This window comes from Typopeltis vanoorti, chromosome 19 (genome assembly GCF_054136105.1).
Source record: "Typopeltis vanoorti isolate ZY-2024b chromosome 19, IOZ_Tvanoo_1.0, whole genome shotgun sequence".
NCBI classification, from domain to species: Eukaryota; Metazoa; Arthropoda; class Arachnida; order Uropygi; family Thelyphonidae; genus Typopeltis; species Typopeltis vanoorti.
In genome coordinates this window covers 78,336,162-78,354,339 of record NC_143567.1, presented here as the reverse complement: position 1 = coordinate 78,354,339, position 18,178 = coordinate 78,336,162, and the positions used below count along the sequence as shown (strand labels likewise).

The window sequence follows — 18,178 nt, the reverse complement described above, 5'->3', positions numbered from 1 at the left end:
CATCAGAGAACTTAACAGTAACCAATTTGGCTACACTGCCTCTGCATTGGGAAACTGATCATGCAGTTTTGCACTGGGATACTGTCCATGCAGAATTTTCTGTTAAGAAGGGAGATATGTGGAATTACAAAGAAGGTGATAATGATAAGCTGAGGAGTTACCTTTCAGCTGTGCCATGACATAAGAATTTGAAGGGAGAGAGAGATGTTGGTCATGCATGGGAGGTGGTGAAGGAATGTTTGAAGAAAGCAGTATGTACCCAGAATTAGAAGAATAAACCAGGTAGGAATTAGATGGATGAATATCATTAAGCAGGAGCTGCAGACAAAGAAGTAGAGGAAATATAAAGAAAAAGGTGATCATCATGCCTACGAGCAGTACAAGGCACATACAAGAAGGATGACCCATATGGAAAGCCAAACCTAATTATGAGAGAAAGCCAGCTATGAGGCTAAAAGAAATCCTAGAGTTTGTTTGCTATGTGGCAAGTAAAAGTAGCAATGACTATGGAAGGGCAACTTTAAAAAAGTGCTGATGGTGAGGAGGTAACATAATCAAACCAAATAGTTGAATTACTCAGTTAGCATTTTGCTAGTTGTAATGTTGCAATGTCATATGTGAAATTGATTGATAGGGAAATAGAGGTTGAAGAAATGGATATTACCGTATTTCCCTGAAAATAAGACCGGTCTTATATTAATTTTTGCTCCAAAAGACACATTAGGGCTTATTTTCAGGGGATGTCTTATTTTTTCACGTACAAAAATCTATATTTATTCAAATACAGTCATGTCATCTTCTTCTGGAACATCGTCATAACTCTCCAAATCCTGAATTCCGGCTTGAATTTCTTGCGACTCCATTTCCTGTAGAACCATTGGCCCCAATCTCTCATGTCCAGTAATAGAGCTCTCCTTAAATGAGCTTGTCTATACAGCCTGCTCGTAGTGCATTGGCAACACAGCTTCAGTGATTTTATCCCATGAATTCTTCACCTAAATCATGACCTGTTGCAGGCTAGGCTTCACAAAGTTTCCATGCTGATTTCTCTCATTTTTTTTTCAATGTAGGCATTGATTTCCATGTGCAAATGGTCCTTGAATGGCTTGTTTATTGCAATATCAAGAGTCTGGAGATAGGCAGTCATTCCTGTGGGAATCATTATTTGATCTATTCTTCTTTCTGCAAGGAAGTTCTTCATGTCTTTAGTGCAGTGAGTGCTGGCTGAATCCCAGACCAGCAGACCTCTTTGGCCACCTCACAAAACAAGTGGCAACATTAAATTAGCCCACTTCCTTATAACTGCTTGGGTGCACCCGGCTTTTTCGGTTTCAAGAACATAAATGTCTGAAACACGTTCAATCTTATCTTTCTTGCCCTTAGTGATGATTAGAGGTGGGACTTGACAACAAAGGACTTGAATGCAAATGCACGTTTAATAACTTTAGTATCTTCCAGCTTAAACGGTGTTGTCGATTTTCTTAGAGACAGTTCATATTGCTGAAGGATGCCATCCAACCAGTGTTGTGATGCTTTGAATTCTTCTGGGGGATATTTCTAACTGTGGTGCCATTGCAAGGGCAAATGCTTGAACAGCCCTGCACACAACCAAACCCTTTGCTCTCCTGTCAGCAATCCATTCACAGATGATGTCTTCCAGCTCAGGAAATAATGGTTGCCGACCTGATCCACACTTGCGCTTTTTAGCATTTCCCTCGTCTACCTGTTGACAGGTTATCGTACTCTCCTTGCCATTTTTGGACTATTCAGAGATCCAACTTCTTCTCTTTGCAGAAAGCTGTAAGATTCTTGCTCTGGGAGTCCTCCACAATTCTTTTCTCGTACTCGATGAAATAGGTCTTTCTTTTTTGCACTCATCTTGTCTGGAGGTCAAAATATTATTCCCTTTAAATCTACCATTAAATCAAGTGTTAATTGAAGACTTATGAGACAGGAATGGCAACAAAACTGATGACAGTTAAGAATGATGGTCCACACAAAAGCGACGAAAAATTGCAGGCACCAAAATTCATAAAACGTTTCTTTATTTCACACAAGTGCATTAAGTACATCTGTTACAACACACAACGTATTGAATTATGAAGATTCATATTAGACACAACCACGTCCATTCATTATCAAGTGCGCATGTTATTCGTGCGTTGTGTCTGTACTCTGATTGATCATTCGGCAATAAGTATCGAGTTCATCTGTTTACAAGCATTTACCTCTCGTCCAAAGGCGCCCGCTTGGGTATTCACAAATGCTTAATTATAATTTATATTATCATTTATTTTAAGTATTAATGTCAATAATATTATTTATTTATATTTAATTATATATTAATATTATTATTTTATAATTCAATATGTCCATCGTGTGTTGCAACAGATGTACTAAATGCTTCCATCTGGCTGACGATCTTAACTGGGGCTTATTTTTGGGGTAGGGCTTATATTACGAGCATCCTGAAAAATCATGCTAGGGCTTATTTTCCGGGAAATACGGTAATATTATTATTATTACTTGACACCTCCATGGAGTCCAAAGACTCATCGAGGGAGGGCATCTACTCTACAACTCTATCTCCACCACCCACAATTCACACTACACCATCTACCACCCACCACTACCACTGGTATTTTCACAGACAATCACAGACATCCAAGCCCACAGCAGGATTTGAACCCGTAGCCTTTTGGCTGGAGAACGGATACAGTAACCACCTGACCAACCAGGACGGCATATGTTAAAAATGTTGCAGAATCTCAATGTGAACACAACCAAGGGATTAGATATTATATTGGCCCATGTATCATGGAAATGTGCAAGAGCATTATCAGTTCCTCTGACCAAGCTGTTTAATTTAAGCCTCAGTACTGGGAAGGTACCAATGAAAAGAGGACAAAACAGTCCCAATGCATAAAGGAGGCTTCAAGACAAAAGTAACAAATTATAAGCCAATCAGCATCTCAGGAGTGGTGGCTAAGGTATTAGAGAAATTGGTGAAAGCAGGATTCAGATTTGGTACATAGAAATATGATACTCTATAAGGGACAACAATTTTTTTGTGAAGGGTGGGGCTTGCCTTAGTAATTTGCTTACTTTTTATAATAAAGTAAAATGGAGTTGGATAAGAGAGATGGCTACTCAGTGATATTGCTGTATTTTGACCAAATTCCACAGAGAACTGTGTTGCATAAGCATCTGATGATTTGGATTAGAAGTCAGCTGATTAACAGGTATCTAACATCCACCTAAGTGATATCAGTCAATGTTATGGAGGAGTTGAGCTCAGGAGAAGGCAGGTGACCAGTCATGCACCACAGAACTCAGTACTTGGTCCTTTGCTGTTTAATTTGTACATCAATGATATAGGAAATGATCTGAAAGGAAATATTCAGTTTTTTGCTGATGATGCTAAACTAGAATGAGCAATGGTAAATAAAGGTGATGTAGAGATCCTGCAGGAAGACTTAAAAAGACTAGCAGTATGAGCAAAAGTAAATGGCTGTCAGTTTAATGTGGCTAGGTGTAAGGTGATGCATTTTGGGAAGAAGAGACCACAAGCTGTGTACTATATTGATTACAAAGAACTGCAGGAAACTGATGACACCAGGGAGACTTGAGGATAATTGTAGACAGAGGTTTAGGGGACACAAAGATGGCTAAAACAATACATCTGAAGAGCAAAGGCAGCCTAACAAGCAGGTATAGAGAAGTTATCATTATCCCTATAAAAGGCCATATCTGAACACTCAGATTCTGTGAGGATGAAGAAGTGTGAGGATCTAGAAGTGAGTAACAAATATTGTGACAGGTCTATAGAATGCTCCCTATGAGAATAGACCAACAGTCTGTGGGCTTGAAGAACTGTCTGATAGGCAAAAAAAGAGGAGACATTATAGGAGCATATAAGTTATTAAAGGGCTTTTACATGATTGACACCAAAGACTTTTTTTTAGTACATGACAGGAAGAGTTTACGAAAATGAGGATTCACCCATGGAAATTGTGAAAGAATGGGGTTAGCAAGGGTTTTAGTAAATTTTTTGTTTGGAGAGAGTGGTGAATGGATTGTCAGAGGTGGATGTGAGTGCTTTGTCAGTGAATGAGTTTAAGGAGAGGAATGATAGTTATTGTGAATAATGGATTTCCCACAATGAGTCGTCTGAGATGTACTCCATGGAGATACTTGTATAATAATAACAATTTCAATGGCAACCAGGAATACGAAAACATAAAATAGCAACACAGAATATGGGAGTTAACTCTGGAGCACACATCTTAAGGATGATTAGAGAAATGCAATGAGGGCTGGGAGACTTTTCTGTTTCAAATTGGATAAAATTCTTCTAGTTTTTTTCTTTTTAGTGAAAGGTCAAGGACATTATACGGTGAGTGTTTCAAATGTTTAGGGGAGGGTCAATTGCCAGGGTCAACTTTGTAGGAATTAAAGAAGTAAGAAATGAAAAGGTTGGCTTTTTCTATGAGTGATAATGCAATAGAACAACCTGAGAGTAACAGTGGCTTGAAGGAGCTAAAATTTCCTTCTTTTAGCTCCTTCAAGATGCATTTTGGATGAGTTAATCCTTTTTTTTTTTTTTGCAGCTATTCTGTGATTTAGTATAAAGGAAGATGATGTTTTGATGAAAGCCAGTCACAGTATGCTCAATTCTTTACTTGTACAGCTTTAACACACCTTTTGGAGAACCAAGACTTAGTAAGGGACTGAGAATGTGCGAGGGTAGTATGAAAAGGTCTGAGCCTCGACCATGGATGGCAACACTATCAGCAAGATTTTTTTTTAAAAGTTAGTACCTCTGTCATAAGCATCCATGTGAAATTGCAAGTCATTCTATCAAGTATTTTTTTTTTATAGAGCTGTCTGAAGCAAAAGTGTTGTCTGTATCCCTTGAAATGGATAAAATTGAGTATCGTGCAGTTATAAAATTCTTTGTAAAAAAAGGTTTAATGCCAAGGGGTAGCATTAAACCTTTTAAGGTTTAATGCTACCCTTTAAAGGAATGTGGAGAACCAATCAGGGCTTCTGACCTAATGTCCAATCCTCACCTTCTCATGGTGCACCCTGTTGGATATCTACCTGGATACTGAACGAATGAGGATGGGCTGGCAATTTGGTATTTAGCTGACCAAATTGTATTCTTATTGGCTTAAACCAAAATACAAAATGATGGTACAACATGACAAAATTTCATGCTGGTTGGGGTGTCACCCGGTTAAACAAGGCCCCCATTGTTTTCGTCAAGGAACAAGGGTGAACAGCGAAAAGTCAGCAACTGGAACAAATCTGAAAACACATCAAAACTCAACATCACCTGAGTTAAAGATCGGGACCATCAACATAATAGCCTGAATGGCAAAGAAATCGAGCTAGCTGAGGAATTAGATAAGTACCAGTGGGGTGACTGAAACAAAAAAGACAAAAACTGGTGAGATCTTTCTGAGCAATAAATACAAAATGTTATATTCAGGCAATGACAATCAAGGAAAAGAAGGAGTAGCCATTGTATTCAACAATAAATATGAGGCTAATCTTCTTGGATGGCAGGCAGTCTCAAGTAGAGTGATGTGGGCAAATGTCAGAATGGGGAACTGGACAATGAGACTTATTTGTGCCTATGGTCCCACAGAAGGTTCAACTAAGGTAGAAGTGGAGGAATATTTTGAGTCTTTAGAGAAAGCAATTGACACAATGAAAAAGGAAAAGTTGGTCCTTGTTGGGGATCTAAATACCAGAGTAGGAAATGATTATCAGACATACAAAAATATTTTAGGAAAATTTGGAAAAAAGAGCAAAACTAATAATAATAACAAATATTTGTTGGATTTCTACTCAGGACATGAACTGGTTATTACTAACACCATGTTCCAAAATAAAAATGTGCACAAATTCACATGGAGAGAAGAGGCAAGAAATAAGAAAAGTCTCATTGACTATGTTATTGTTGATAGTGATGTTTTCTCCCTTGTGCAGGACCCCAGAGTGTACAGAGGATTTGAAATTGGAGGTGATCACTATTTATTCTTGAGCAGGATAAAATTGAATTTCATATTAAAAAGAATAACACGTAAGAAAGTTTTAAAGCGAATAAAAGTTGAACATCTCTTAGATGTATATTGTAGACTAAAATACACAATGATTATTGAAGAAAAAATGAAAGAGTTTGAGAACAGAAATTAAACTTTAGAGATTCAGTGGCAAGCCTTAAAGAAAACCTTGATTGATTCAGTCAGATTGGCATGTGGTGAGGTTGTCTACAAGGATAGAAAAATCAGAACTCCATGGTGGACACAGGAAGTTAAAGAGGCAGTGAAGGAAAAGCAGAAAGCATATCAAAAGTTCCTGGCGAATAAGTCAGCTTGTGCTCTTAGAGAATTCAGAGACAAATGTAAGAAAGTGAAATACTGTGTAAAACTAGCTAAACTAAAATTAATGTGAGGACTTTGGCAAGAACATAGAAAATAAATATCAAGAAGGTGGCAAAATATTTTGGAGGTTATTGAAGAAGCTTAGAAATGGAGGAAAGAGTACTGTAAAGGAGTTAGAGATGATAAAGGTGACATGAAAACTGGAGAAAAAGATATCCTTGAAGTATGGAGTAATTACTTCAAGAAATTGCTAAATGAAACAAGCAATGATAGCACAGTGGTAAAAAAACACTCAACAGGCCAGTCAGATATACATATCCATACTTGAAGTAGTAAAAGCCATCAAAGGCTTAAAATGTGGAAAGCCAGCAGGAGTAAATGATATTTGACCAGAAACTCTGAAGTATGGTGGTATAAAAGTCTTGCAGTGGCTGCACCACATAGTTCTGAAGGCCTGAACAGAGGGATGAATTCCCAATGATTGGAGTAGAGCTCTAATAGTACCCATATGTAAAAAGGGAATTACAACTGAATGTGAGAATTACAGAGGTATTTCCTTACTGAGTGTTCCTGGTAAGATATATGCAAGTATACTTCAGAAACGTTTGAGAAAAATTGTAGAAGAAAAGCTTGGTGAAGAACAAGCTGGATTCCGGCCAAATAGAGGCTGTCAGGATCAGATCTCACTTTACGAGAAATAGTGGAGAAATCATGGGAATATAACAAAGATCTCTATTTGAGTTTTGTAGATCTGGAAAAGGCATATGATAAGGTGCCAAGAGAGAAGCTATTCAATATGTTACAGTTATATGGTGTTAATAGAGCATCATATCAAGCAATACTTAGTCTTTATTTGAGTTGTAAGTCAGCAGTTAGAATTGAAGGAAGTACAGGAAGATGGTTTAATGTTAAATCTGGTGTGAGACAAGGATGTACATTATCCCCTCTGTTATTCATTATCTATATAGATCACATTATGAAGGAAAGTGGTATTAAACATGATATCAAAACTGGAGATGATGTTAATGTCAGTTCTTTGCTTTATGCAGACGATGTTATACTTCTAAATAAATCCGCTGCAAGACTGCAAGATTCTCTGATAAATTGAATAACTGTTGTAATAGATATGGTATGCAGGTCACCAATAAAAAGACAAAGACAATGAAAATACGCAAAATCGTTGAAAAATTCAACTGCATTGTGAACGGAGAACCTGTTCCACAGGTTCTCCGTTCACAATGTAAAATTTTGTAAAAGTTCACAAAAGTAAAACATTTCACCTACTTAGGCACGATTTTTAGTGAAGATGGTAAATTAAATATGGTAATAGACAACAGAATCAATAAAGCTGGTATAGTATGAAGTAAATTGAATAAATTCATATGGAATAAGAGAGAAATTATTCGGAACACTAAATTAGCTGTATACAAGACGGTGTTCAAACCAGTTATAACTTATGGATCTGAGAGCTGGGTAAGAAGTAAAACACTTACCAAAGACTAGAGACTGCAGATTTGAGAGTCTTGAGAAAGATTAGAGGCGTGAACAGATGGCATCAATGGCAATATCATATTAAAAATGAGGATATTAGGAAAGAACTTGACATTGTCAGCATCCAGGAATGCGTTAGCAGAGCTAATCTCAGGTGGTATGGTCATTTAAACAGAATGGGTGAGGAAAGATTAGCAAAACAAGTGTTCTCTGCCAGGTTGGCAGGAAAACGACCCAGAGGAAGACCAAGATATAGGTGGTTTGATAGGGTACAAAGTGCCTTAAACGACAGAAATATAAGATCTGATAATAAAGTCTTGACAAGTAACAGACTGATCCGGAGGAAAATTGTAGATAGGAAGTTAGTAATGATGTAAATTTTTCATGTAGTACTATCATATCCTGTACACCCCTTGAGGGTACATGGCAGGAATTTGATGGTGATGATGATATGGATCACATTATGATGGTAAGAGGTATTAAACCTGATATCAAAATTAAAGATGTTAATCTCAGCTCTTTGCTTTATATGGATGATGTTATACTTCTAAATTAATCTGCTACAAGTCTGCAAGATTCCCTCACTAAAGTGAATAAATGTTGTAATAGATATGGTATGAAGGTCAGCATTAAAAAGACAAAGACAATGAAAAGAGGCAGAAACATTGAAAATATTAACTGCATTGTGAATGGAGAACCTATAGAACAAGTAAAACATTTCAGCTACTTAGGCACATTTTTCAGTGAAGATGGTAAATTAAATATGGAAATAGACAACAGAATCAACAAAGCTGGTATGGTTGGAAGTCAGCTGAATAAATTTATATGGAATAAGAAAGAAATTAGCCAAAACACTAAATTAGCTGTATATAAGACAGTATTCGAGCCAATTTTAACTTATGGATCTGAGAGCTAGGTCAGAAGTAAAACTTGACCAATGACTAGAAGCAGTCGATATGAGGTTCCTGAGAAAGATTAAGGGGCACGAACAGATGGCATCAATGGCAATATCATATTAAAAACAAGGATATTAGGAAAGAGCTTGACATTTTCAGCATCCAGGAATGCGTTAACAGAGCTAATCTCAGGTGGTATGGTCAGAGGAAAGATTAACAAAACAAGTGTTTTCTGCCAGGTTGGTAGGGAAAAGATCCACAGGAAGACCAAGATATAGGTGGATTGAGACAGTAAAAAAAGTGCCTTAGAAGATAGAAGTATAAGAGAGTATATTGAGGGTATATATCAGAAATTTGATGATGATGATTAAGGAAATGTAGTCTACAGAGCTTGGTAGATAGCAAAAGGAGAGGTGATATGAGGGAGACATAAGTTGGTGAGAGGTGCCTGCAACATAGTTACAAGGGAATTATTGCAGAAGGTAACCGGGGATGAGAAAATGAAAGGTCATCCATGGAAGACAGGATTCTCACCAAAAATGCTAAAACCTAACAAACTTGTAAAAATAGAGAAAGATCAAAGCCATGTGGAATGATAACATTGTATTAATAAAGGATGTCCTAGCAAGTAGACATTCCTGCAAACAACAAAGAAGGAATATTAAAAAAATAAAGAAACTGTAATAATAATAATAAAGAAACTGTATTCTGACTTCTATGTACCACCATGGCTTGTCTGGATCATACAGAAGCTGTCCCAGAGATCAGTAGCAGAGAGAATGAGAATACCATACATGAAATGAAAACCAGAAAAACTACTGGTGAAGACAAATGTTGAACTGTTAAAATTTGGACTAGAAGAATTGTTACCTATTCTAGTGAAGCTCAACAACGTCATTGCCAATGAATCCACCCCAGGCCAGTGACAAAAATCAAAGACAACACTTTTACACAAGAAAAATTGTAAATCAGATATAAACAACTATAGATCAATATCTTATTTTCCATAGCTATAAGTTGTTCATTAGTAACTCAAAACAGAATTTCTGGCCAAGTAACAAACTAGCAATATGAGCAAGCAGGATTTATGAAAAGCAAGGCTTTTTCATCAACCCTCCTTTTCTATAACATTTCATTTACATATAATAAATTACTGAAAAATATAATGAATATAACAAACCTCTATACATCACTTTTATTGACTATAAAAAAACATTATATCAAACTAATCCAAGCAGCAAAAGTTGTTGTCGGTATAGAGAGAGAGAGAGAGAGAGAGAGAGAGGAAGTTACTTTGCGCTTAATAAAGGTGTTAAAAAAAGGTGATTCAATTGCTCCTAGATAACCATAGCTAATTTTTTTACTAAATTATATATAAATTATCTGCTCATTGAAATTCACTAAAAATCCTCACCGTCACTTAGAAATAGTGTCAACAGCTACTCGGATGAACATACAAAATCACTGTCATCCAGTATCTGCACTGCAGCTGCTCTCAATGGATTGCAGGCCATGTCACCAACAGGTTTGGATCATAGTATTAATTAAAAAAACTTCCTTAATTATACAAAATGCGCAATCTACCAAAGATTAAATAAACATCATAAATAAATATGGCTATATTACACTCTCTATCAGTGAACTGAGACCATCAGTCCAATAACTGAGATATGTTTATTGCACCCACAGAAGATACCAATTAGGACTCAGTCTACTGTTTGCACTCCTTTTGTATATGCATGTGTATCTGTGTGTACATGCACATTTTTATTATTATGCTTGTGAAGATGAATTGGTGACATGGCAGAATATTGGCTTAATAATTAAATAAAATGTATTTATTATTCCTAGACATTTGTTTTCTTCCATTAAAAAAGAGAGTGATAATCAGTGTGTAAGTACCTACAACAGGTTAAAAAAACAGGTTAAAAAAATAATGCTTCTAGTTAACAGACTACAAGATATAAAATCTATACTTATCCAAATATATGTCTGAGGAGCTATCAGCAAAGATGTTCAGAACAATACAAATGTCACTCTAGCACACAAATTAGTTGCAGAATCATAATAAAAAAAAAGTCGCTGTTACAACCCAGAGATCTTACAATTAAAATTAAATTATATTTACAGAAAGTATTTACCTGAAGTAAATGCTGTTCTGCTTTTCTTCTAGCACTCCTTTCACTGTGTAAAACTTGTCTGCATTTTTCTAAGTCTTTCTAAAGCAGATTAATTTAAACAAATGTCAAAGTAAATAATATCAAAATTATGCTGCATTTGAAAAATATCAGATCAATAATGAAAAAGTGAGTAATCCTGCACATACACTATTAATTTGGTGTCATAATTCTTGCTGTAACCTTTTGTTATAAATTATTTCAAATTAATCTATCCTCCTATGTACTGTGTCTATTTATTAGAAGGTGACAAAGAAACAATGTCTAGAAATTTGTAATTTGCAAAAATGCTTTAAGATGTTTTTCACAAGCAGTAAAGATTTTGTTTTAAATATCTCAAAAACAAATGAGTAGTGTTTTTTACAATATTAAAGGAAATACTCACTATATGCTCATATAGATCAACATTGTTCAACCCACTCCATTCCTTCAAACAAAGAAGGAATAGTAAAAAAATAAACTGTAATAATAATAATAAAGAAACTGTGTTCTGACTTCTATGTGCCACCACAGCTTGTCTAGATTCTGCATATTTTTTTTATGCATATGCAAAAATGGAATCTATTTCTCAAAAAGATTATCACAGTAATTGACTAAATTCAAAATATCCTCAAATGTGAGAATATATTTAAAAAATAAATAAAATATTAGGCAAGCCATATAAACTCAAGGAGGTATACAAACCGGTCCAGAGCAGGCTTTTGCAAACATCCATGCCCACAGCAGGATTTGAACTCACAACCTGTTCATTGGAGAGCAGGTATGCTATTCACTTGGTCAAACCAGGCTGGCTAAAAATTTTTATTTAATGCATTTTATCAAAATTTTATCTACCACAGAAATCAGAGCCTCCATAGTTCAGTCGGTATAGATGAAGCCCTTTGGTCAAAAAGGCCTGGGTTCAATTCCCATCCATGACGTAAGGAACGTTTATCTGGTCTCTTTCGACTAAAGGTGAGTTAGCCAGTTTCATATGGAAGTAAAGATTTTTTTTCACCCGGAAACTCGAGTTTTTCATCCCTCAGAACAGGCAAACCAGCCCATGAACACACAAAGATCTACAGTCATAAAATACATACTTATCCCTCATTAGGAGAGCTCAACCAGCCCTAAGGGATAGTTCAGGAAAGGGGGAACCCCACCGAATAAATAAATAGGCCACAGAAATCAGATCTCTGTGTTATTAATAAAGTAATTAAGAATCAACTAACATAAAAACATTGGTAGGATTTGCCTATTCAGATATGAGAAATTAAATGCATTTTCCCAAAACCAACTAGTGCATCAGCAACAGTTTTAGAATGTCATATCCCCTCTTATGCTACTTATCTGGAAAGATGTAGCAATCTGATTATTTCTTTTAGTACCACCAAAAGAAACTTTTATTTTTATTGAACTGCAACCAAGGGTAAACTGTCTAAAGATCACCTGTATTATCTCTGACACGAAATTCCTTTTTACAAGGTGAGTAGGCACTTCTTTTCAAGGAAACAACATCCCACTTCCCCACACATGCATCAAATATTTCTGTTTTTTAACAGTACTTCCCATCAAATCCAATAAGTTAAGAGCTGTCCATTTATGTTCATATTAGTTGACATAAGTATGTTTTTCACAACTCATTAAAAGAGATATTCTCATCTATAGGAACCATAACATCCTGCAGTCATTTTTTTAAATGGATCTTGTGATACATGGTGAAAGCATGGTCTAGTCAAGATTTGCTAAGTTGGAGAATAGAAATTTATTTTTTATCATCCCTTTCTGCTAATTTGGCTTGTTGTTCCTAATAAGAAAGATTGCTTAGATAAGGAATGACATATCAATCAGTGACCAATCATGACATTATTGTAATCAAACTCCTGATACATACCCTCAACAGGTGCACTGGCCTGAAGAAGTGCACATGGAATTTGTCCTTTAATAAAAAAAAGAAAAGTAGATATTTTCTTTACTGAAAAAAAAACTGAGTATAGTAGATGATTTTTTTTTACACATGCAACCTTTTCTGATGTTTCACTACATTTCTATTTCAGATATGAAAGTTATATCAGAAAATGCTGCACATCCTTAAAAAATTCAACTACAATTAAGAAAACAATAGTGAACATTGAGAGAAATCGAGTTCCAATGGAAGAATAGAATTAATATTCTTGTGAAAGCAGGAAATCATGTTTACTCTCTGAGCCCAACCCTGAAAATGTGCAACTTTTCCTTCTCAGGATGATTTGAAGGTTTACAATTATAACAGCCAGTGAGTGTTGACTTTCTGTATGCAACAAAGTCAAGCGGAGACCATTAGATAATATGGTAATATTATTTTGTATTATGGGAGATACTGAGATAAGAGTGATGATAGCTTTCTCCACCTTTGCTATGAGTTGCTTTGGTGTTTCACCATCTTAGCTCAGTCTTGAAGATACTTTCAGGTGCAAACTTTGTTTGCTCACACTTGGATAACGGATTAAACTAAACTTATTATAGTCTAACCAAGTGAAAAATAAACTCTTAACATCTTTCTCTGAATCCAGAGTAATTTAATAATAAGGTTGTACACCTTTTGGCAATTCCTATAGGTGGGGATGACCTCTCATTGCTTCTGCCTTGGTGTCTCCACTACTGGGCCTGGCTCCCACTGAATGCATAGCATTACACATATCTGCAAGGGATGTGCTTTGCATTATGGGAGATACTGAGATAGGAGTGATGATAGCTTTTTCCACCTTTGCCACGAGTTGCCTTGGTGTTGCACCATCTTAGCTGAGTACTTCATCTTCTCAGTACACCATCTTAGCTGAAGATACTTTCAGGCGCAAACTTTGTTTGCTCACACTTGGATAACGGATGAAACTAAACTTATTATAGTCTAACCAAGTGAAAAATAAACTCTCAATAGTGGTCACATGGTTGTGTATAGCAAAGTAAGAGCATACAATACTAAAATTTTAATATTGACAGTTCATATGAACAAATTCATATGCTAATATTACATCAAAAAATGGTTTACTCATAACATGCAAATGCACACAAGAACAAAACTTGTTTATATAATAACTTTATAAAATAACAATAAAATAACAAAGTGCTTAACTTTTGAATTCAATTAATATATTTTAAAAAATTTTAATTTGCAGGATATCTGAATATATACAGATATTCCAGAGTTTACTAAGAATACAATGCTATACCATGTGTTTTAGCAGAGTGAGCAATGACTCTGGCTACTGAGTTAACACCAGTATATTCGAGCACCCAGTTCCTATAAACAATATCTCAATAAGGAATGAAACACGGCTAGGTGGTGACTCTTAAAATATACAGTATATGTTGTCTTCTACACTAGAAGACAACATATATGACATGACTTAGAGGCATCCTGCTCCCACCAAATTAAAAATACTCAGGCAATTTGTGGTGAAATCAGCTACTTTGAGATGAAAAAGGACAGTCACTAATACAATTTCACATACTAATACAGTTTGTAAACACTTACCTATAAATGGATGAAAACAAAAATTAATTGTTTTGTCCTTGTCTACTATAATTTTTCACAAAAGGGTGGAAGGTGCTACACATGGTGATTTTCTATGCTGAAAGGTAAATTCTTTTTTGGAAGTATTTAGCAATGATTAACCATTCTTTTTTTTGCATTATTATATTTATGAGTGTTTTTTGATTACCTGTAAGGGTAGCATGCCTAATTTTGTGGTTTTTAAAGGTTTTCTTTTTTATTTTATTGTATGCATGTTGTAAAATGAAAGATTTCTGAAAGAACAAAACTGGAGAACGTGTTTGTCATAAGTGTTTTGTGAGCAACTGCCAGAAGTGTGAGCAGTATTAAGAAGAATAATAATGGTGAGCTGAAAGACAAGGTTGATGTTACAAGTGGTATGGGTACGAATGCAGCAATGGCAAATGGAGAGAATGATCAGATGGTAATAGAAATGATAGTGCACTTACATTCTTTACAGAACAAAACATGAATCACATGGTTGAAGATTTGCCTGGTAGATAGTATGATACAAAAGAAGAGGGAGATGCAAGCAGAGTACGAAGGAATGAAAGTGTGAGATAAGGATTGGATTTTAATTGGCAATTCTTGGATAAAAGGAGTGCGTCAGGAGAGCGTGATGAAATTGTATTTTCCTGGTGCCAAGTTTAAGAATGTTGATGATGCTGTAAGGATACAGAGAGTGAAAGTGAATGAGATGTTTATTTTTGGCTGGTACAAATGATTTAGTATGCAAGAAGATATGAAAGAGTTGCTAGTCCATGAGAAAAAAAAAGAGTGAAAAAGTAAAAGTTGTGAGTCGGTTGCCATGGTATGACAGAGGTGAGCAAAAATGAAGAGCTATGATCATGAATAAGTCAGTATGCAGGAGGAATGTGTGGAGTTTGTGGATGCGTGAAGTGAGTTTGATGGAAGGAATGATTTATACAAGTGGATGATTTACATTGAAATATTGTGGTCAGGATCCTTGAGAATGTATTGTTCAGTGAGAGTGTGGAAGAGAGTTAGGGAAACTAGAATGTTCTTAACTTAAATGGAATGGTTGGTTTATGGTTTACTGACACAGCAAATGTCATACTGTGCCATAGCAAAGATTACAGCCATACACAAGGTCAAAGATTACAGAAATACATAAATAGTCAAAGATAAATTAGTAAATAATATGTATGTACAAAAATTAAGTTAAGCAATGCAATGTATAAATAAAACAGCAAGAGTTTTATTTACAGTAAAAGTAAAGTGATCAGCTTGCAAACAAAATTAAGAGTACCAGAAACATGTATCTTTAGCAGTGTATTGTATGGATCTGAAACGTGGGTAATAAATAAGAAATCAAGAAAAAGAATTTTGGCATTTGAAAGAACTTGTTACAGGAAGATTCTAAGAATAGGATCGGTACAGAAAATCACAAATGAAAAGCTCTATTGGAAGATACTACCAAAGGAGAATTTAATGCAGACAATTATTTGGACATATCTGCAGAATGAGCAAGGACTGGAAGATAAAGACATTCATGTCTAGTATTATGGATGTTGTAAACAGAAGAGGTAGACCATACAGAAAATGGATAGATTTACAGAAATATCCATACAGAATGGATTTACAGAAACTGGAACACTGTGCACTAGTTGAAGAAAGGTGAAAGATGATAATGAAGGAGGCATCGGACACCAACGGGCAGTGTGCCGATGGTTTGTGATGGTGATGATGAAATGTTAAAGCAGTATAAGAAGGTCAAAGGTATAGCAGATAAATAGTCAAAGATAATGTCTGCCTGGGTATCAGTCATCTTAATCACCTGGTTATTATCAGTCATCTTTAAACTAAAGTGTAAAGATGACTGATGCCCAGGTGGTTAGTCTTATCTGAGTTAATGGCAGAGAAAGCCAGCTTTTTAAGCAGGCCTTCTCTGCTTGGAATTGCTGTCCAGTCATCCCTGCAAGTGACCAAAGTGACCATAAGATCACAATGAACTATGAGGATGGAACCATTTAAAAAACCTCTCATAGTAAAAAACAGATGGAATTTTATCTCCCCCTGGTGAATATTGCATAATGTGGGTGGTCTACACCATGTAGCCAAAAATTTGATATATCCTAGAATACTTCTTTTTCTAAATACAAAAATCATCTGACTGAACAATAAAATTTTCACAATGCAATATTATAAAGCATTTGTATGTCACATTGCTAGTTTTCAAATCTAGGTTTCTTCCTATCTTTCCATTTATGGAAAGGTAGGAAGAAAAAAAGAACCTGTTCTGTTGTAAGTAATGGAATGGCCAACACATTACATAATCTGTTCCAAATACACAGGATAAGAGGACAGCTGTAGAATGCATGTTCTGCTGTTTCCAATTGGTAACAGATGACAAAGATTGAATCTCTGATGTTAAAGTACCTCTGTTATATGGTACTGACTGGAAGGCAACCATTTGCAATTCTTCAAGCAAGATCCATCCTCTTTTGGTATACTTGGAACTTCAATAAGTTATGAAACAAAGTGTGTTGTCAGTACCCAACTGTGAAAGTTCATGGCGAAAGAGGTTAAAGATTTGGTGTAAAGAATTCTTTCCATTAAAAAAATAATGTCAATGTCAGAATGTTGTAGCACAGAATGCAGCATTCAGGAACAATCTCAGCTTTTGGACCTTTATTCAGAACCAGAAATGTTTACAAAGCTAAAGTAATGCAGAAGCCATATATTTCTCATATACAAGTAGTCAAAATGTTTCACAACTTATTATTTAAATACTCTGGATTAGAGATAAATGATGAAAGATTTTTTTTCTGATTGGTTATATTATAAATAAAAGACGTTCATCATCATCATCAAATTCCTGCCATGTACCCTCAAGGAGTGTATAGAATATGATAGCACTACATGAAAAATTTACATCATTACTAACTTCCTATCTACAATTTTCCTCCTAATCAGTCTGTTACTTGTCAAGACTCCAACATTATCAGATCTTATATTTCAATTATCTAAGGCACTTTGAACCATATCAATCTACCTATATCTTGGTCTTCTTCTGCGTCATTTTCCTGCCAACCTGGCAAGAACACTTGTTTTGCTAATCTTTCCTCACCCATTGTGTTTAAGTGACCATACTACCTGAGATTAGCTCTCTGCTAACGCATTTCTGGATGCTGACAATGTCAAGTTCTTTCCTAATATCCTCATTTTTAATATAATATTGCCATTGATGCCATCTGTTCACGCCTCTAATCTTTCTCAGGACTCTCATATCTGCAGTGTCTAGTCTTTGGTAAGTGTTTTACTTCTTACCCAGCTCTCAGATCCATAAGTTAAAACTGGTTTGAGCACTGTCTTGTATACAGCTAATTTAGTGTTCCAACTATTTTCTCTCCTACTCCATATGAATTTATTCAATTGACTTCCTACCATACCAGCTTTGTTGATTCTGTTGTCTATTTCCATATTTAATTTACCATCTTCAGTAAAAAATCGTGCCTAAGTAGCTGAAATGTTTTACTTGTTCCACGGGTTCTCTGTTCACACCGCACTTGACATTTTCAATGATTTTGACTATTTTCATTGTCTGTCTTTTTATTGCTGACCTTCATACCATATCTATTACAACAGTTATTCAATTTAGTCAGGGAATCTTGCAGCCTTGTAGCAGATTTATTTAGCAGTATAACATAACATTATCTGCATAAAGCAAAGAGCTGACATTAACATCTC

At 35.5% G+C, this 18,178-nt stretch overlaps 1 protein-coding gene across 1 annotated transcript in view; it reads right to left on the bottom strand.

The window, feature by feature from the left end:
* Positions 1-18,178, bottom strand: part of LOC150096275 (centrosomal protein of 78 kDa-like) — a 249,593-nt gene that overhangs the window by 13,230 nt on the left and 218,185 nt on the right. The window contains exon 12 of the mRNA XM_090409311.1: positions 10,921-10,998. Within this exon, the coding sequence (XP_090265437.1) occupies positions 10,921-10,998 (78 nt within the window). The remainder of the gene's footprint in view (positions 1-10,920; positions 10,999-18,178) is intronic.